Here is a 22,008-nt window from a genome sequence, read left to right as displayed (position 1 = left end):
GCCTTTTGACAAGGCAAGTTGGTAAGGTCAGGCAAGAGGCAAGAAATGAGAAATATGCCAGGTTTCTTGCCTCCCCTGATTGTATAGGCCCCGTTTTGTTGGTGCAATTGGTTTCATGACCACACTCACAAACATATATGCCTTGTCTCTCTCTCTCTCTGTCACACACACACTGTCAGACATATAAAGACACATGCACACACACACACTCATACAATGGATTAAGTACTTGAAGGTACTGTTTGTTTTATAATGGATTAAGTCCTGAGGGCTGTCCATGAGGACTGGTGGACACTGTGAGTTGGAATTGAGGATGTAAGGGCAAAAGATTTGGGAAGGGTAGGGATATGATTACTTTTTTCCTGAGAACACATAGTGGGCCTTTCACACAAGCTGCCCCTGCATCCAGCAGCTTCTGTGGCTCCTCTCCAGTGTTTCTAGGGCAGTGGACCTGACTCCCATTAACACTCATTCCCTGGAACCAAAATATGAACATCTGGGGCAATTTTTCAGATGTTGGAGTTGCAGAGGTGGGAATTTTCCCACTTGGTGCTTCCAATACAAGAGATAAAATTCACACTCAATCTGTGGGTTATGGGATCTCTCAGCACCCAGCATACCACTTTAGTGAAACCAAAGAGTCAGCTTTAAATTAAGGCATTCAGGATTCTATGGACTGCCCTTTGAAAATTGAACTGAAGCAGTTGTTCACAAATTTGGTAACTTCCTCAGTGCAGGCAGCAGCAAACTGGAACTTCATCCTGAAACTCAATGTCAAAGCTGATATAATTTCCAGGTGGTATGACACACTATTTATAAAAGTTATGACCATACACATTCCTGATCCTGTTTGATATTTCCTCTGTTTCATGTTTCACACATGTATTTCATTTCTAGTCCTCATGGTTTGGGATTTTATAGGACCCTGAAGGAAGCATGTCAAAATTGTTAACAGTTGCAGATGACACTAAATTGGGAGCAGTGGCAAATGATAAATATCAATGTGCACTAACTCAAAAAGGCTTCTCAAGCTTGATAAGTAGACAAAGAGATGGCAGCTTAGTATAGGGAAACATAAGGTTATGAGATTTAGTAGAGAGATGATTTATTTGGAATCAATTCAAAATATCAGCATTGGACAGCCACCTTAGGGTTTTAGTGGATAAGCCTGTAATGTCCTTGACGTAATGCTCTGAAGCTGTTAAAGATAGTGAACATAATGTTGGGATACATGGCAAAATTGTATCATATAAATCCAAAGAGTGATCCTTCTAAAACTGTATTTCTTCCCAATGTGACCACACATGGAGTACTGTATTCTATTTTGTTTCCTTATTTCATTGTATATTAAATTCTTGGAGAACACACAGAGGACGGCTACATGATTTATCCTGGATTTTCTCAATGATGAAAGATTGACTGCACTGGGGACGGAATTTTATAAGTGTGCTTGCCCCAAGACCTGAAAATCCCACCCAAGATAGATGAACCTTTGCATGGTCCACCCCTGCCTGCTACAACTCCAGTGGCAGGTGGGTGGGAAAATTCCACCCTGGGTCTTTTCTCTTGTTTACGTTCTGTGAAGGCATTTCCTAGTCATCACGTTAATTATGGATTATGCATTCATATAGCTCTTGAACTATAGTTTTTTTGACTTGCATTTTTCTGAAGAGAGAGTGTGTGTGTACGTGTGTTGAATAACTGATGTGGCTTTTAGAAGTTCAGGGTGAATGCATGAATAAATAGTCCTCTCTATTTGAACTGCCAAAAGCTTGCTGCTGTTCTTCAAGTTGACAACATATCCAAGGGGTCTAAGAGATGCGCGCACCCCTCCCTTTCCTAAAACCTCACTGATAATGAAAGATAAAGGAAAGGAGTTAGGGTTTCAGTTTGTCACTCCTCCCCTGTCCATAATGCTCTCTTGAAAAGAGGAGACCAATGACTGGTCGGATAAAAACATTTCAAATGAAGAGTGATTTGAATAAACAGGATCAGTGAATTTTTCTGCCATGTACAGAACTTGAATACAAGAGGCCATATTCAAGACTAAGGACAATGGAAAAAAATAGTGAAAAAGGGTGGTAAGTATGTGGAACAGATTGCAAGCAATGGTTTCAAGAAGGAATTAAATAAGTTCTTATAAACAAACATGATTCAGAGATTAAAGGCACCAAGGAAATACTGAGGAAAGATGGGCTGAAGTTCTTTATCTGCCTGAAATTGTAATATAGAATTGTTCTTTAATTAACTGTCACCCTTTCTCTGTTCTTGGCTCTCTGTGCAGTAACATGTTTTCATTCGGAATGCACGCCACTTATCACACACTGAGTATTAAAGGCTTTCAAGAATCTTGTTTTTGTCTTCAACTTACCAACACAATAATCAGCAATGTTGCAGCAGTTAAAAAAAACAGCATTAATCTTTTCAGTACATAACACCACTGCACATTACTCACACAAATGCAAGATACACGTCGGTGGCATGCATGCACACTTCTGGTATGAAATATGTGTGATATAATCTTGGTAAAGGCTCATGCAGTTAATGTCTGCGGGAAATATCTACAGCAGGCAAATCATAATGTCAATCAGCGTCCAAAACTGATTTGGCACTAAAACTGCCATTTTGGACTTCAAAAATCTGGCTGCATTCTCTTTTAAGATTACATTGGGTTGTCATGGCAATGGAGGTTGAATTTTTGATTTGGAGAAAATTACACAGAGATTTAACCTACTTAAGTGGAGCAGGCTTGATGGGTTGGATGGCTCATTCCTGCTCCTATTTCTTATATTCCTATGCATCTCTAAGCAATCAGCTGAAGAGTTCGAAGCTCTTCACAGGCATCCAACTCTCCACTGTAGATACTATATGGCCCAGAAACAGCAAGCGAATTGAGGAGAAAAATAAAGGAAATCAGACACTGAGCTATGTTCTTTTTCAAAGAGTAATGGTGACATAAGAGAGATATGAGGGTTCAAAATGTTTGTTCAATGTTGTGTCATAGGCGACGTAGTACCCTGAAGCTTTTACTTACTTTATGAAATGTGGATGAATTTTCTGCAGTTTTCCCCTCTGAAATTGGCACAGGCTTTTTCTTTGTTTATCTAAGATTTAGTACTACTCCTAATTTGGTAGAATAGTGTATAAGGTTGCATTGGCTAGTACATGGGATAAACATTTATATATCCTTACAATATTTACTTTTCTTTACATGTTCATAACTTAAATGCATGATTTTGTGTGAGAATTGGGCTCAATAGCATCCATATGTTTTGGTGCTATGAGTGGCATTCAGGATCAAAAATGGAGCCCATAACATAAATTCACAGTTCTAACTTGAAACACATGAGATTCAATCTTAATAAAGGCCTTATGTTGTCTCTGTAGAGCTCACAGCTCCAGGTGCATTCTCGAACATGCACAGCTGAACATCCACTAAGTAACGGAACACCTCCTCCCCCACCCCACAGCCTTCCACACATATAAAAAATATTTAAAAGAATCAGTAACAAGCCACAGGTTAATCACTGAATAATTTCTTCTGGCTGTTTCCACAATTCTACCTCCAGCCCACGTTTTTCTTTTATAATAGTAGCAAGTACTGAGAAGTTCACAGCTAATGAACAGGGAAACACGATCACAATTTCTGGCAGGCTCACTTCTGCTGAAATCCAGAAGTTGCCACACTCCTCAATACACTCTGGAGGAGCTCAGGCTGGTGGTCTCACAGTTTCTATTCTTAAAGCAGCAGGGACCATTAATTTGAAAATCTTGCTGGCCAATTACTCAATTTTGTGGTGGGTAAAACATCTTTATGGACTCATAGCAGAATCCTGTTAGTGGAAAATACCACTCATGTGGCCACTGCATAGTAGTAGTGTGAAATCGCTTGATTAACCTGTTACTCAAATTTTTGAGATACTTTATTTGGCCAGAGTAACTTGAGGTAGACTGGGCACTATTCAGACTGAAACTGGTGGCCTTTGGCCAATTTGCAAGTTTGCGCAACAGGTAGCAAACAATGATCTGATCAGGAGAGCCATTATCCATGCAAAATATTAGGGCTGTTGAAACCTTTCTCCCCTCCATCAAGTGCTACTTCAGACATCGGTGAGACTGAGGAGCAAAGGGAGTTAAGTTGGAGTAGAATAAGGTAGGGAGGAGGAGTTGGGGGGAAGAGGAGTGGTGCGTGTCTCAGCACAAGGTGAGCCTGATGGTATTAATCTCCAAGGTTCAGACCTTGACATGCTTTTAAAAACCGTTATAAACATTTAAATACTCCTAAAAATTATAACAGTTTTGAATCATGTCATAACTGTTTAAAAATACAAAGAAATCATTAAAAAAAATCCTTTGATCTGAAGATTAACTTAAAGGGCTTCTGTTCATGATGAAAAATGATTCACTGACAGTAGGCTATGTTGTAAGCCATCCCTGCTTGTCTCAATGCTCCAAGTGAAAGAGGATGTTTTAGTTGCAGCTAAGAACAAGTTAAGGATGGACTTTTTGGGGCAGTTCAGGGTGAATGGCTGAGTTTCAGCACTATGAAGAAAATCTAGGTCTAGATGTCCTTGATCTTGCCCATGGTTGTTTGGGTTGTACAAGTTTACTGGGAATGGTGTGGCAGGATCGTAAGGATTTCTTGTTGACCTCAAAGCTTCTGGTCAAACCAGCTGCTCACGGACATGGGTGTACCGGAAGACCATTCTCTGGGAATTGAGTATACCTGGGAGAATGAACAAACAGTGACCACAAGTATGCACTTTTAGGCACCCAGTTCCTTTCAAGGATGCTGCTGGAAATATTGGTAACATCTTGCAGCTTGCAAAAGAATTGCAAACGAAACATCACTGAGGCTGTCTATTCAAAGAAGAATTGCTTAATTTCTTCTTGCCAGAGATAAGCAGGTTGAGCTGAGCACAGGAGTTTGCAAGGTTGGCCAAATTCCCCATGGTGCAGGATGATGGCACACACATTGCTTTGTGAGCAGCACTGCATACCAACCTGCTCTTCAACAGACCCAAAAAGCATTCCACTCCTTTAACATACAGCTTTTGTTTGACCAAAGATAATGAAGTAGTCATCATAGAATCCCTACAGTGCAGAAAGAGGCAACTCGGTCCATCGAGTCTGCACCAACTACAATCCCACCCAGGCCCTATTCCCATAATCCCACATACTTACTGTGCTAACCTCCTGACACTAGGGTCAATTTAGTATGGCCAATCAACTTAACCCGCACATCTTTGGAGTGTGGAAGGAAACTGGAACAGTGGAGGAAATCCATTCAGACACAGATAGAATGTGCAAACTCCACACAGTGACCCAAGGTCAGAATTGAACCTGTGTTTCTAGCACTATGAGGCAGCAGTGCTAACCACTGTGCCACCCCAAATCATGGTGGATACATTTTAAGACAGACACTGTATGAGCTGCATTTTGGCCACCACAGCAAACCAAAGGATGGCTACTGGATGACAGGGGCTATTCATTTACCACATGGTTCATCACTTTGGTTTGCAATCCTTACACACATGCACAGCAAACATACAATGAAAGCCATGCTGTAACAAGAAATACGCATGCTGTAAAAACATTTTCACTGCCTAGACCACTCTGGAGGAGTCTTGCAAAACCAGGCTGAGCTGGTCTTAAGATTTGTGATGGTGTGCTGTGTGTTGCACAAACACCATTCTGCAGAAGTAGTCTGTGCCATCCCTATCAGATGAGAAGAGGGAGAAACAGGAAAAAAGCTGCAACCAAGCCATCCCCTTTCTGGTTGGGTTGTACATGAAGAATTAATTCAAACGCAGTATCAGTAACTGCAACTCCAAGTCCCTTTTCGCTAACAATCCAATATCTCTTCTGTTCCTCTGTCACTGACACTGTGTCCTCTTGGCTCCAATACGAAATTAAAAGCCAACACAAAACATATATTCCAAATCCATTTTAAACAATCACACCACCTTCAATTAAACCATGTCATATTACTTGCAAAATGAAATTAATGAATTTTGCACATTCTGCACCATTGTCACAGAAAATTTCATTTTTTGATTTTGGTATTTTAGAAATCTGAGGGAAAAGTGGGCATCAACATGTTTGAGGACTTTGGAAAGGAAAGGGAGATTGAAGGTAGGTGTGATTGTTTACCAGGTAGAAAGGTCATGAATAGGTTTTTTTGAGGTGGTCGTAATGAAGATGATTTTGATAAAAGCTGCCCACACCTGAGGAAGATCACAATTACCTTAGACCGAATAACGGCTTCTTGGCATTTTGAATGGTCAGATCTCAAACCTTTTCCATTGCCCTATATGATCCAATTGGACTTATAAACAACTGGTCCTGAAACACACTGAACTGTCACCTTGCTGTGAATCTGAAAAGTCTTCCTGTTTTGTATGCTCCCAACTTCAAAACGTGCTCGTGTTTGATTAACTGAGAAGCATGATGATTTCTAATTGTCAGTGGAACAATCTGGGAATCCTAGTTTATAGGAAGTATTTTGAATAATTCTATTGGTTCACCTTTGGCTGCTTGCTAGGTAAATTATTAGTGGTTAATTATTGACTGTCTGTTCTTAATTGGTATTTTTCATTCCTGTTTGCTACTGCACCATCATTATGTTCCAGATATGCTGTTTTGTAAATGTGACGTACTAGCCAATCAACTGTAAATCTGACACAAGCTTTACACATTTAGGTGTGATACAAGATTGTGGTGCCTGAGATGTACTAAACACATGCAAAACTGTATTTGAAAACAGATCTAGATAACTTGAAGTATCTAAACACCATGGAGCATTTCTGGGCATCTTTTCCCATTCTATTATTCAAAATACTTCTTACAGATTACAAACACCAAATTGTGCCACTGTCAGTTAGAAAATGCCACACTTCTGAGATAATCAAGAGAATGACTGCTACTCACCGTGGCCTGAATCATTAGGATGGCAGGGGCTAGGCCTTCGCCATCTGGAGAGCCAGCAGGGAACACATCCCCACCAATTCTGAGAAACCCGCTGCCACTTTAATCTCCAACAAGTGTTGATTGCTATAAAGTAGAACCTCTGCCCCTCATTTAGGAGGAAGTCTCGCCTTGGATAGCCACTGGCCAATCAGATTGGCTGGCAGCTCACCAGTCCCTCCAGCAACAGTGTCTGGAAGAAACATTGCACAAGCTACAAGTACTCGTCTGGAGGTAACAGGCTTCATTAACACAGCAGTTTTGGGTGTCCATGTTGTTTGTATAAACAAAACAGGTGGAAGTTTACCAAAACAGATCTATGCAGAGGGTGGGGCCAGTAGTAAGAGGTCAGAACCCCATATCCTTTGTCAGTAGGCTTTACCAGGTCTTTCAGTCTTTGCTGGAAGCCCTTCCAGAGGATCTGAGGAACTGTTACCTCCAGACAGCAAAGAAAAGCCTACCCTCTCAAGCAGGTATGGCTAGGGAAGTGAGCAGAACCATGATCCCTCAAACCTAGATACAGTGCGCTGACAGTTCAATGACCACATAAGGATAGGAAAGCGAAATCATATAAGAACATTAGAAATAGAAGCAGGAGCAGATTTGTCAAGCCATTCAATACCATCACGATTGATCTTTGACATCAACTCCGCTTTTTGCCTGCTTCCCTCAGATCTTTTCATGCCCTGAAAGACCAAAGATGTATCTATCTCAGTCCTAAGTATGTTCAACAATGGGGTATCCACAATCCTCTGGAGTAGACAACTTCACGACTCCTTGAGTGAAGAAATTTCCCTTGGTTTCAGTCTTAAATTATGGTCCTTTACCCTGAGATGGTGACTCCAGATTCCAGATTCCCCAGTCAGAGGAAACAGCCTCTCAGTGTCCACTCTGTCAAGCCCCTTCAGAATCTTGTATGTTTCAATGAGACCACAGTTCACTCTTCTAAATCCAGAGAATATAGGCCCAATTTACTCATCTCTCACCATAGGAAATCCAATCGTCTCAGGAACCAATTGATTTAACATTCACTGTATTGCCTCCAATGATATATATATCCTTCCTCAAATGTGGAGACCAAAACTGCACATTGGACTCCAAGTGTGGCTTCAACAAATCCTGTACAATGAGCAAAACCTCCTTATACTTGTAATCTAGTCCCCTTGCAATGTTATTTGCCTTTCTAATTGGTATACAAAGCATATTACTTTCTATATGCTTTGTATACCAAAGCACTTCTAAAAATCAACATTTTACAAGTATCACGCCTTTTTGAAAATATTCTGCATACCAATATTACCAAAATGAATAACCTCACACTATTATATTTGGTCTGCCTGAAGACTGTGGGACTCCTCCAAGTGGCCTTGCAGTTGCTGAAATGTGATGACGCCCCCTCCTGCAGTTCCCAGCCCTCTGCATCTCCAGCAGCTTTGGGAGTGCTGTTTCCAGAGGCTTGGTGCCTGGCTGGAGGCCAGCTATTTCCTGGGATCCAGCAGACCTCCACCTGCTGATTCCTCAGATGTTCCACCTCCACCTGATGTGCATCAATAGCTGTGTGGTGCTAGTCAGAAAGTGACCCCTGAAGACTTTCTGCTAATTTCGCCCATCGAGGTATGTGTCTCCGCGGTGGTTAATGGTGCGGGTGATGCCTGTGTTGTCTGGTCAGTGCTTTCCTCTGAGCTTTCTACTGAGATGCTGGTGGAGGTTGAGGGGAGGAGGGGCATTGACTTCTGAGGGCCCAGCCTCACCAAGTGTTGATTCTGCAGGACAAGAGACACAGTTCTGTGCAAGGGAGATTGGAACTTACTTGAGAAGGGTCATGTGATGAAGGATTTATGGATCTTAACTTGTGTGGTACACGCTGACTTTACAGGCACTCACAGCTCTCTTGTATATCTTTCCTAAGAGCTCCATTGTGTACTCCTCGCAGTGGGTTAGGAGGTGCAACTCGAGAATTCCCTCACCTGCCTTCTCCTGCTCTTTTCTGCTTTGGTCCATCTTCTCCTGTGGGAATAATTGAATGCCTGATGGCTGGTATGCTGGGAAGGGTGGGGTTTGGCAGGTAACAGGTGGCGTACGTTGGCATCATGCCTCAGCAAGCAGGGGTTGTGACGGGGAGTGCCAGAGGAATTTAAGGACGATTGTGGGGGGGGGGGTCAGGTGCTGAGAGGCCACAGAGTGTCAATGAGCGGATTGATGTGAACATTCCAGGTGTGACAGACAGGACTCGGTACTGGGTTGGGATCACTCCGGTTTTCTTACCCTTATAACAAAATTGCCACAACTATTTTTATACCGAATTAGACAAAATTATCATAGTTGTTAAACTTGCCCAGCTTTCCAAGCTTAAAGGCACAACCAACTTGCATTTGTATAGCACCAACATGTAGAAAAAAATCTCAGCGCTTCATAGAGGCCCAATCAAAAATAATGGATACCATACCAAAGGAGGCAATGTTAGGAGAGTTAGTGAAAGCTTAGTCAGAAATGGGTTTTAAGGAGGAGAGGAAGATAGAGAGGATTAGGAAAGGAACGAAGGCTATCTACCACGCTATAACCTTCTTCTACATTATTACTCTATGTAAAGTTTAAAGTTTATTTATTAGTCACAAGTAGGCTTACATTAACACTGCAAGTTACTGTGAAAATCTCCTAGTCGCCATACTCCAGCGCCCATTCGGGTACACTTAATATGGCCAATTCACCTAACCAGCATGTCTTTTGGACTGTGGGACAAAACCGGAGCATCCGGAGGACACCCACACTGACACAGGGAGAACATGCAAACTCTGCACAGTGACCCAAGCCAGGAATCGAACCTGGGTCTCTGGCACTGTGAGGCAGCTATGCTAATCACTGTGTTACCGTGCCATCCTATGTATTTAACAAATACATCGTATCTGTAGACACAACAAAGCACACCTTTTCTTCTGATCCTGATGAATAAACTGGAAATTGTAAATAGATACATTTGGACTTTCAGATCCATCTACAAGTTTGGAATCATGGGATTTATCCAAAAAGACCAAGGCCGAACAAACTGTCCAATGATATTAGGATTGCTGGATCCATCTGAAAAGACAGTAATTGTGGAGATTGTTTCTAAGAGACTAGGACAGTGGATACGGTAAGAGAAACTGGGACAGTACAAAACATCCCAGGAAAATAAAACTGTGGGTTCTGTCTAAATATGTCTGGGATGTGGAATCTAATTAAAGAGACTGGGACTGAAAAAATGAAACCAATATTGTGACTGAAAACTATGCACAGAGATTAAAATGTTTGAATCTGTCAAGAGAGATGAGGAATTAGGCTACAAAAGAAACTGAATGTGTGAACTGACCCAAAGAGAGCGGGATTGTTGGATCTGCCAGACTAATGCAAAAAGACTGAGACTAACCATTTGCTCTGAGACAGTACAACTCATTGCATTGAATCTTCTCCTTACATTATTTCCACAGATAGCATTTGACCTTGTATCTAACATTTTGGAAGATGTGTCTGGTTCTGAGATCCAGTAATTCTGGCATCAATGAATAATTAAATTCCAAGCTAGTGAGTTTGACATAAACTATGAGAGGATATAATTCCAGTCCAGAAAATAAAGTAATTAAAAAGAAATATGTAATGTTAACTGGAATATGATGCAATTCCAAACCAAAAGTCATTTTTAATAAATACAATGACCTTAAGGTTAATCTTCCATCAATCAGATTATGAATAAGTAGCTTGCAATGTCTTGATTACAAAATTTAAATCCGTGCCATAAAACCACATGTGGAAATAACCTTTATCTCCACCGCTGCCTGCCACACAGCTGTTTGGCTGTTTTTAAAACTCCTTCCCACAGGGGTGGAGCTGAAAGAATAAATGATTACATCGTCAAATAATTCTGAACTTTGCCACTGAATAAGTGAAAACATTTTGCTTTGTGACAGAATTTAGTTTGAAAAAAATCAGAAGAAAATCTTTAGCATTCTACATTGATTATACATTAAGTTATGAGGCCTTTATTTATGTTGCATAGAGACCCACTGAATATTCATAGAACATAGAACATAGAACATTACAGCGCGGAACAGGCCCTTCGGCCCACAATGTTGCGCCGACCAGTCTTATTTTAAAAAAAAAACATTGACCCACTAATCTAAACCAATCCCTTTTCGTCCATAAACCTATCCACCAATCTCTTAAACGCCCCCAAACTAGGCGCATTTACAACTGCAGCAGGCAGGGCATTCCAGTCCCTCACCACCCTCTGGGTAAAGAACCTGCCCCTGACATCCGTCCTATAACTACCCCCCCTTAATTTAAAGCCATGCCCCCTCGTGCTAGATTTCTCCATCCGAGGAAACAGGCTATCACCATCCACCCTATCTAAACCTCTAATCATCTTATATGTTTCTATAAGATCCCCTCTTAGCCGCCTTCTTTCCAGTGAAAACAACCCCAAATCCCTCAGTCTCTCCTCATAGGACCTCCCCTGCATACCAGGCAACATCCTGGTAAACCTCCTCTGCACCCTCTCCAAAGCCTCCACATCCTTCCTGTAATGTGGGGACCAGAACTGCACACAGTACTCCAAGTGCGGCCGCACCAGAGTTGTGTACAGTTGCAACATGACGCTGCGACTCCTAAATTCAATCCCCCTACCAATAAACGCCAAGACACCGTACGCCTTCTTAACAACCTTATCTACTTGATTCCCAACTTTCAGCATTTAAAGCATTCAGCATTTAAAGTGCACGTAGCAATTATGTATATATTATTAGACAACAACAAATTAGTCATCTGCTTCCCAGTAACATATTCTCCAAAGTCTGTCATTGATCACAAAACTATCCTTTGCATTTAGGCTAACCAAAAACTCCATACTTCCTCCACTGCAGCCCTGTAATATTTTATTCCTACTCTACAGCCCAATTCACACTGCCTTCTCCCCTCAAACAAGCTGCCTTCTTCCCTCAAACACTCAGTAGACTTCCATTCCATTGCCCAGCATTCAGCATCAATTCAGCCTAACCTTTTTCCCACCAGGTGCTTCAGCTCTTTTCTTCCTCCAGTCTCTCCTGTTAATGTTGACCCCAATGATTATATCCTAACACACACCTTCCAGCAGATCAATAGTTACCCCTGCCATCTTGTCACTGTAAGTGGTATCAAATTAAATATATTCTTTATCTCTACAGATTTACCAAAGTTTGATTTATTTGCAATGAGCAGAAGTTTTAAAAAGTCAGGTATCAATTTAACAGTTTTCTTAAAAGGATTATCCTTGATCATAGAGACTGCTTGGAACTTATATTGTAATAAGTCAATGAACGAATGGCTTTTGTTGTTACGTTTAACAACACTGGAAACTCATTTGTGAAAAATTCTTCTGGTGTATTTCTAGCAAAACTGTAAAACAGCTTGAAAAGAAATGGCTTAAAATTTTACCAGAGTCACAAGCCAGTGCAGATATTTGTGAATGCATTTGTCAAGTTGAATTTAGTTGGTAGAAATCTAGCCTCTAACTCAGAGGGCTGTGGGTTCAAAAATCACCCAGATATGGTAATGTAATGGTTAAAATATTGGACTGGCATAACACATTCAAAATTCAAACTGAATTCAATTAATCTGGTGATCGGTGAAAGATATCAGTAATTTTTTTCAGGGAAATGAAAATCCTGCCCGTTGTTACCAAATCTCGTCTATGGTTGTCTCCATTCCACATAGGTAACTCTGAATACCATTTTCCTCCATTTCTCAGGGCCACAAAAGATGTAATGATAAATGCAAATGCTGGGCCATATAAATAATAAAGTTGCCCTCCAGTGTACTGCATCTGCCAGAAAGCAGGAGAGGCACATTAGTTGTCAGTGCTCTATTGCATAGGCAGGTATGAGAATGCATGCTTACTCATGCAGCTGCTGTTGCTTAATGTGATTGAATTGTTGGGAGGCAAGTAACTGCTGTTGAAGCTACATATCTGATTGGTATTCATTTTTTTGGAGCATAGTCACTGTTCATAATGAGTTTTTGGTCAGCTGTGCTGCTTGCTGTGCTACCTGGTGAGGAACCCCTGGTACCTTATCTAAATAAGGATTTATTTGCCATAGAGGGAGTTCAACAGAGATTCAGCAGATTAATCCCTGGAATGACAGGATTATTTTATGAGCAGAGATTGAGGACATAAGAAACATAGAAAAACTACAGCATAATACAGGCCCTTTGGCCCACAAAGTTATGTCGAACATGTCCCTACCTTAGAGATTATAGGTCTGCATTCTCTCAAATTTCAAAGATTGAGAGGTGATCTCACTGAAACTTACAAAATTCTTACAGGGCATGACAGGGTAAATATAGATAGAATGTTTTTCCTGACTGGTCATAATCTCAAATTTAAGTACAGGCCAATTAAGACTGACATGAAGGTGGACTTTCGGAACTCTCTACCCCAGAGGGCTGTGGAAGTTCAATCATTGAGCATGTTCAAGATAGAAATCAATAGATTTCTGGATATTAAAAATATTAAGGGATATGGGGATAATACAGGGAAGTGTTATTGAGGTAGATGATCAGTCATCATCTAATTAAATGGTGGGATAGATGCGATAGGCCAAATGGCCCACTTCTGCTCCTAGATTCCCACGATCATGTTCTTTGATCCCTTTTGGGTCAAAATACCTCAAAATGATAACCTGTTGATGGAAGTTCAGAATTAATTCAACTTAATATGTCAAATTCAGTCAGTGCCTGAACCAGGCAGATCTACAGTACTCCAGGGTTGATGGTTTATTGGTGAGATTAGTTCATTGACAGAAACTACAAAGATAGATCTGTCACTGTGAACTAAAACCCTCCCACTTGCTTTATATAATCTGTAAATTTAAAGCCCTAACTGGACAGAGTAAAGGCTTACTAGAGCTTGCACAAGTAAATTACACGGTTCACTACTGTTACTCTAGGCATTTTATTATTTGAGAAGTTCCTAAACCTTAACTCTGACAACATATGTGCAATCTTGCTAGATTTGGACAAAGTTGGGTGCGCCTCGATGAAGGGATATTATGAGCATTTAGGTAGAAGTACTTAGGTAGAAGCAAGGTTGGAATAGAGAAGGAAAGGTGGAAGGAAAAGATTGGAAGCTAGGAATGGTATTTTGCACTTAGGTACTGGAAGTAGCATTAACTTGAGGGAAGCAAGGGAGAAAAACACTCACAATAACTGAGAGGGATGGAAAAAGAGTGACAGTTTCAAATGACAATTATAGGACTAAATCAATGACTTGAATTAAAAAGGAAGAGGGAAAACTGCACAAGGAGGATTGACAAAGGATGCATGTTTCTATGAAAAGCTAAGTGTGATACAGGATCTCTGTGAATTGGGTCCAGAGAGGGAGAACTCTTTTGTGAATCGAGCTGGTGTGGTCTGGATGTGGGAAAATGAGCTTTGATGCTAGTTTGTTGGAAGCAATAGTTTGGTTGACCTGGTAGAAATGTAAATGTCACATTCCTCTCTTTTTAAATCAAGAATCTGTCCATTCTGAAGGATCAAAGTTATCAAGATCAAAGATTAACCAGAAAGATCCACTTTGAAGGGGAAGTTAAAAAATGTCCCAGGTGAATATATCCCAGATAACTCTAAATAAATACCAATTTTGTGTTAACATCTGAATTTTTATTGCAGGCTTTCATGTCTAAGGAAAGACCATTATGTGGAGCTATTGCTTAAGTTACAGCAGTTCAGATCATTGAAAAATCAACCCTGTCCTTGACCAGTCCCCTTTTTGAGGCTCGTGCCAGTCTTTATTTGAAGCTGCTGATAAGTTTTTATAGTTCACCACCCTATTCAACAGACACAAATTCCACAGGTGCAATTTTCTTAGTAGCTTAGGTAAGACACTCAAACACGATGATGAGTTGCTGCATGTATCAAATACCAAGCTAATTAAACAGAAACAATCTTCAGATAAGAAATTAAACTGAAACCATGTTTGTATGTTAAGGATTCCATGCCATTATCTAACAGAATGAAAATGGAATCCTCCATATGTCCCAATCAAAATTTCATTGCTAACCTACACCACGGGCAGAATGTTATGCTCCCCAGAGCGAGTTCCAAGACCTGGGTTGGGGCATAAAATTGAATGAATGTGATTCCTCCCATGGAACAGCTTGCCCAAACCCAGACGTAATTTTTTAAAGTCAACTTAAGTTTATGTATTTGTCACAAGTAAGACTTACATTAACACTGCAGTGAAGTTACTGTGAAATTCCCCTAGTCGGCATACTCTGCGCCTATTCGGGTCAATGCACCTAACCAGCACGTCTTTCAGAATGTGGGAGGAAACCGGAGCACCCAGAGGAAACCCACACAGACACGGGGAGAACATACAAACTCCAAACACACAGTGACTGAAGCTGGGAATCCAACCCAGGTCCCTGGCGCTGTGGAGCAGCGGTGCTAACCACTGTGCCAATTTCATATTTGAGCAGGCATGGCCTAGGACAGAAAACCAGCCTATTTACCTTAAATTTTAGGTGGGCAGTCAAGCACCTGTGTAGGGTGGGAAAGTGACATTAACACTTTTCCCCAACTCAGGCAGGAAGTGGGAACATCTCACTCTGAAGGCCCCCTTAGAGTTTTTCCCTGTTTAATCAAGGAGTTTTCTTCCCTTGAATCTTGTCTCAATGGCTCCAGCAGTTTATGTTTCCATAGACCACTGAGGCCCCCCTGAGGCAGAAACTGTTTAATGTAATTAAAAACGAGTCTCGCGTGACATGATATCCCAAAATACTCTCATCCTGGTAAGTGCTTTGGATGTGAAGTCATTGTTGTTATGTATATGCAAAGGACCCAAATGTTCCACAAAATTAGGGCTGCTCCAATTTTCAATTTCCTTTCCTGGATGCAAAGGCAAATTAAAACAACCCTGAAGAGGACAGTGCACAGATAGAGATTAAACATATGTCAATTGAAATAGCCTCTGAATGCTGAACTTTAGCAATCATGTTTAGCTAAGTATGGTACTCATAGTTATTTTTCTAATCAACTACAGCAACTGGATTGCATACTTGGCTTTGTTTAAGCACCGAAGCAGACAAATTAAAATGTAAGGCAAGTTGACTGACTTTATGAGGTGGAGGAATTGAATTAAAACAGTCAGACATCCTTAGGAAAATAGAAAGGAGCTTTATCTGGTTTAAAAGCTGGATTTGCCCAATCATTAACAGTAAAATACTGATTGCCACCACATATGCTTACCTTCTGGTCTGTACTGGGCAACAATGGTTACAGTCTGACCGGCTCTTTTGAGTGCTGCTGCTGCCTGTTCATGGGTAGCACTCCGAAGGTTTACACCATTCACCTGAAACAAAGGAGTATGATTACTTAAAACATGATCAGGTTCCCACTCAATTGATGGTGGTTTTAGTGACAATGCAGACTTATAACATTTGTGAAGTACTTAGTGACTGACAGATGGGCTTACACATTGGATTGAGCTACTTGCTTTCTGACAATCTATCCAGAAACAACTACATTAAATGCATAGAAATCTTCCTAAAAAAATTGGGATTCTGTACCTGAGTAATTGAAAGAAAATGAAATGTGCTAAGTGTAATATCATTGGAAAGAACATATAACTTTTAGTTTCCAGAGCATTTCCACCAGTGGTGTCTTGCCTGTGTCAGGTCTGGTTTTGTTGTAGACTAATTGATAGAGTTTGTTCAGTATAATCACAGGCAGCATGGTGACACAGTGGTTAGCTCTGCTGCCTCACAGCTCCTGGGAACTGGTTTGGATTCCTGGCTTGGGTCACTGTCTGTGTGGAGTCTGCACATTCTCCTTGTGTCTGCGTGGGTTTCCTCCGGGTACTCTAGTTTCCTCCCACAGTCCAAAAATGTGCAGGTTATGTTGCATTGGCCATGCTAATTTGCCTCTTAGTTTCCCAGGATGCATAGAGTAGAGGGATTAGTGGGGTAAATGTGTGGGGTAATGGGGAAAGGGCATGGGTGGGATTGCTGTCTGTGCAGACTCGATGGGCTGAATGACCTCCTTCTGCACTGTAGCGATTCTATGATTAGTCAACAACTTAATTCTATCATGTGACTACCAGGATGGTGGAAGATTAAAGTGGTCTTTTTATATCTAGGATTTTTAATATCATCATAGGCAAAAGGCAGGTGGAATATAATAGTAAGGAAGATTGAAAGACATAGAGGTGATCTTGGTGGGCTGTTCCAAGGTGTGTTAGACTGGCACAGTCCCCCCCACAGCCGACCATACAGGGGCCCAGGGGCCCAGTGGCCTCCAGTCCTACTAGAGAGGCCATCAAGTCTGGTCCTCCCTGGTGAGGATCTCCACCTGCAAGGCGGTCGATCAGGGTGACGAGCCAGTAAGATCATGAGAGAGGCAAAAAACTGGGTTTGCACCTGGTTACTTGCATTTTACCAGCCCCGATCTGGCGGCATGATCAGCTGTCCACCCAGGAAGGGTGTGAGGCTGATCTTAATATCTAAAATCTAATTTTAATATTATCAGTGAGACCCGGACGCAATCACCCAGGTCACTTGCCTTAACAGCCTTGCAGGTGGAGGTCCTCACCAGGGAGGACCAGACTTGATGGCCTCGCTAGTAGCACTGGAGGCCACTGGGGCCCCTGTGTGGTCGGCTGTGGGGGGGACTGTGCCAGTCTAACACACCTTGGAACAGCCCACCAGGCACCCTGGCATTGCTTGCCAGTCACCCTGACACTTTCCACCAAACAATGCTCATGGATGGGGCCTAAAGGGAGGAGGAAGGGCCCAAGGGGAAGCAGTGCATGGGAAGCTGCACTGCTTTGGGGAATTGCTGGGTTGGTGATCAATCAAGGAGAGGTGAATGGGGGAGGATGTTCAGTGGGGTGGGGGTGGCCACGATTGGGGTGGTGGGAGTGCAATGTCCGGGAGGGTGGGCGAGTGAGATATCTCCCAGTGCATTAGTTCATTGGGAGATCAGACGTATGCGCAATGGTGCAATCTAGCAATCATTAGCTAGCTTTCCAACATGAATGGACTCTGCTCACTCCCCCTACTGGTGAGAATCATACTTTGCCTCATTTGTTTTCTCTAAGTAGCATATGATTTGAATTTTTTCTCACTGAAAAAATGGGTCTGAAACTTTCCTGTTTTCATGCTCATTCAGCACTTAGAATTTTTTTGTAAGTTTGCCCCCATAGAGTTGTATGAAAATATAATGACTCTATTCTTTTGAAATGATTAATCATTCTTCTGCATTTTATCTTTGCTATTGATTGCAAGGTTGTCACCAATCTCCTGGTGCCTCAGGACCAGGATGTTACTCATGAACTGCATCTCTGGCATGAAAACACCTTGGCAAGCAGGAGCCTGGAATGTTAATGTGATTACGAGCATGTATTCTGGCATACAGGTATCCAGGTGGGCACTAATCTAATTCCTACCTGGCAAATGCTGCTGCTGTTTTACTCCAGAGCAATCTACATGAGCCAGTGTTGGAGGAAAAACTGAGTCAGGCAGCTACCATCTTAAATCACTTTAAAAGTATGAGCCATTAAAGCAGAATTTATGATTAACGTAAGACATGTAAACAGACTAAATGTCTGTTACTACAGTCAAGATGATCTGATTATTCTATGTGGATTTTCTGTTCCTACTTTCTCTGCACTTGCAACAGTGAAAAAATCATTACTATTCATTACAAATACCTAAATTTCCAAAAGAGACCATCAACAAAAAGAAATGAAACATTATCTACTTAACGTTGTTAGTACCATATGTACTCAGGTCATGTATCTCACAAGCTAGATGGAAAGTAAATCTCAATCCAGAGCATGCTCAGGTCAAATATGGCATGGGCAGAGATATGCATCAGGTACTGTCCCAACAAACATTCCAGGGTTACAGGATATGAGAAGCATAAAGATCTTTTCACTCTGTGTCATCCTTCTATATTGCTTCAACAAGCATTAATTGTGCAATTGTTATCTGGGTTATAAATTGAGTAAAGTTCTGTCCACATTGCCCCATTAAGGATTCTCAGGTCAGATATATCAAGGACTAGGCACAGAGTAAAAACATTCTGCCCATTCCACTTCCCCTTAATTGCAGCACTTCATCTTTGTTTTGCACATCAACTATCTCCATGTCCTCATTAAAGAAAACATGTCCTCTATGAAGCTGATTTGATTTGAGACTAATATGTTTTATTCAGGACATTTAAAGCAGGATTCTGCCACAGACTCCACTTGCATAAGTGTGCTTCCCCCATTGAGGGGGATCTGCCTACTGAGGTAATATGGGCTGAAGCTAGAAATAGGAAAGGAGCAGTCACATTGTTAGGAATTTTCCATAGGCCCCCAAATAGTAATAGAGATGTGGAGGAGGAAATGGCAAAGCAGATTATGGATAGGTGTAGAGGTCACAGGGTAGTTATCATGGGTGACGTTAACTTTCCAAATATTGATTGGAACCTTTATAGGTCGAATAGTTTAGATGGGGCACTTTTAGTACAGTGTGTGCAGGAGGGTTTCCTGACACAATATGTAGATAAGCCAACAAGAGATAGGGCCACATTGGACTTTGTATTGGGTAATGAACCGGGCCAAGTGTTAGATTTGTTTGTGGGAGAGCACTTTGGAGATAGTGACCACAATTCAGTGTCTTTCATTATTGCAATGGAGAGGGATAAGGTCACACGGCAGGGCAAGATTTATAATTGGGGCAGGGGTAATTATGATGCGACTAGGCAAGAATTAGGGAGCATAAGATGGGGACAGAAACTGTCAGGTAAAGGCACAAATGAAAAGTGGAGCTTGTTCAAGGAACAAACACTGCATGTCCTTGATAGATATGTCCCTGTCAGGAAATGGCCGAGTGAGGGAACCATAGTTCATAAAGGAAGTTGAATGTCTTGTCAAGAGGAAAAAGGAAGCATATGTAAGGATGAAAAAAACAAGGTTCAGTTTGGTCGCTTGAGGGTTACAAGGTAGCAACGAATGAGTTAAAAAAAGGGCTTAGGAGAGCTAAGAGGGGGGCATGAGAAGTCCTTGGCAGGTGAGATCAAGAAAAACCCTAAGGCTTTTTACTCTTAAGAACATAAGAAACAGGAGCAGGAGTAGGACATCTAGCCCTTTGAGCCTGCCCCGCCATTCATTAAGATCATGGCTGATCTGAAGTGGATCAGTTCCACTTTCCCGCTTTCTCCCCATAACCCTTAATTCCCTTGTCTATCAGAAATCTATCTACCCGTGACTTAAATATATTCAATGAGGTAGCCTCCACCACTTCAATGGGTAGAGAATTCCAGAGATTCACCACCCTTTGAGTGAAGAGGTTCCTCCTCAACTCCGTTCTAAACAGCACCCCCCTTATTTTGAGACTGTGCCCTCTAGTTCTGTTTTCCTTTCTAAGCGGGAAGAATCTCTCTACCTCTACCCTATCTAGCCCCTTCATTATCTTATATGTCTCTATAAGATCCCCGCTCAGCCCTCTAAACTCTAATGAGTACAGGCCCAGTCTATTCAATCTCTCATCATAAGCTAACCCCCTCATCTCCGGTATCAGCCTGGTGAACCTTCTCTGCACTCCCTCCAAGGCCAATATATCCTTTTGCAAATAAGGGGACTAAAACTGCACACAGTACTCCAGTTGCGGTCTCACTGGTGCCCTGTACAGTTGCAACAAGACCTCCCTGCTTTTATATTCTATCCCCCTCGTGATAAAGGCCAACATTCCATTCGTCTTCTTGATCACCTGCTGCACCTGCAGACTGAGTTTTTGTGATTCGTGCACAAGGACCCCCAGGTCCCTCTGCACTGTAGCATGCTGCAGTTTTTCACCCTTTAAATAATAATCCCTCCTACTATTATTTCTACCAAAGTGGATAACCTCACATTTGCTAACGTTATATTCCATCTGCCAGGTCCTCGCCCACTCACTCAGCCTACCCAGATCCCTCTGCAAACTTTCCGGGCCCTCCACGCAATTTGCTTTTCCACTCATCTTCTCATCATCAGCAAATTTTGTTACCCTACACTCAGCCCTCATCTCCAGATCGTCTATATAAATGGTAAACAATTGTATGGTAACAGTTGTCTTATGTGAGAGATAAAAGAATGACCAGGGTGAGGTTAGGGCCGGTCAAGGACAGTAGTGGAAACTTGTGCATGGAGTCAGATGAGATAGGTGAGGCGTTGAATGAATACTTTTCTTCAGTGTTCACTAAGGAGAGGGGCCACGTTTTTGAGAATGTGTGTGAGATACAGACTGATAGGATGGAGGAGGTAGATGTTCTGAGGAGGTAGATGTTCTTAGCAATTTTGAAAAACTTGAAGGTTGATAAATACCCTGGATCAGATGGGATATATCCTAGGATACTTTGGGAGGCAAGGGATGAGATTGAGGAGTCTTTAGCTTTGATCTTTGGGTCCTCACTGTCCACGGGGATTGTGCCAGAGGACTGGAGAGTGGCGAATGTTGTTCCTCTCTTCAAGAGAGGAAATAGGAATGACCCTGGTAATTATAGGCCAGTTAGTCTTACTTCGGTGGTCAGTAAGTTAATGGAAAAGGTCCTTAAGCACAGGATTTATGACCATTTGGAAAAATGCAGCTTAATCCGAAATAGTCAGCACGGATTCGTGAGGGGTATGTCTTGCTTCACAAATTTGATTGAATTCTTTGAGGAGGTAACTAAGTGTGTCGAAGAAGGTAGAGCAGTTGATGTCGTATACACGGATTTTAGTAAGGCGTTTGATAAGGTTCCCCATGGTAGGCTCATGAAGAAAGTAAGGTGTAGGACAGAAGGAAATTTGGCCAATTGCATAATTAACTGGCTGTCTCATAGAAGACAGAGGGTGGTGGTGGAGGGAAAGTTTTCAGACTGGAGACCAGTTACCAGCGGTGGGATATGTTCCAGTGCTGGGTCCTCTGGTATTTGTGATTTTTATCAATGACTTGGAAGAGGGGGCTGAAGGATGGGTTAGTAAATTTGCTGATGACACCAAGATAGGTGGAGTAGTGGATGAGGTGGAGGGCT

General features: G+C 41.8%; 1 protein-coding gene across 6 annotated transcripts in view; it reads right to left on the bottom strand.

Moving 5' to 3' along the window:
* Positions 1-22,008, bottom strand: part of dlg3 (discs, large homolog 3 (Drosophila)) — a 496,785-nt gene that overhangs the window by 72,198 nt on the left and 402,579 nt on the right. For all 6 annotated transcript variants that reach the window (XM_080187527.1, XM_080187526.1, XM_080187525.1 and 3 more), the window contains one exon: positions 16,219-16,321. In XM_080187527.1, the coding sequence (XP_080043653.1) occupies positions 16,219-16,321 (103 nt within the window). The remainder of the gene's footprint in view (positions 1-16,218; positions 16,322-22,008) is intronic.

This window comes from Carcharhinus amblyrhynchos, chromosome 4 (genome assembly GCF_965287045.1).
Source record: "Carcharhinus amblyrhynchos chromosome 4, sCarAmb.v2.hapA, whole genome shotgun sequence".
Taxonomy (NCBI): domain Eukaryota; kingdom Metazoa; phylum Chordata; class Chondrichthyes; order Carcharhiniformes; family Carcharhinidae; genus Carcharhinus; species Carcharhinus amblyrhynchos.
Note: the sequence above shows the minus strand (reverse complement) of the source record. Positions and strands in the feature narration are given on the sequence as shown.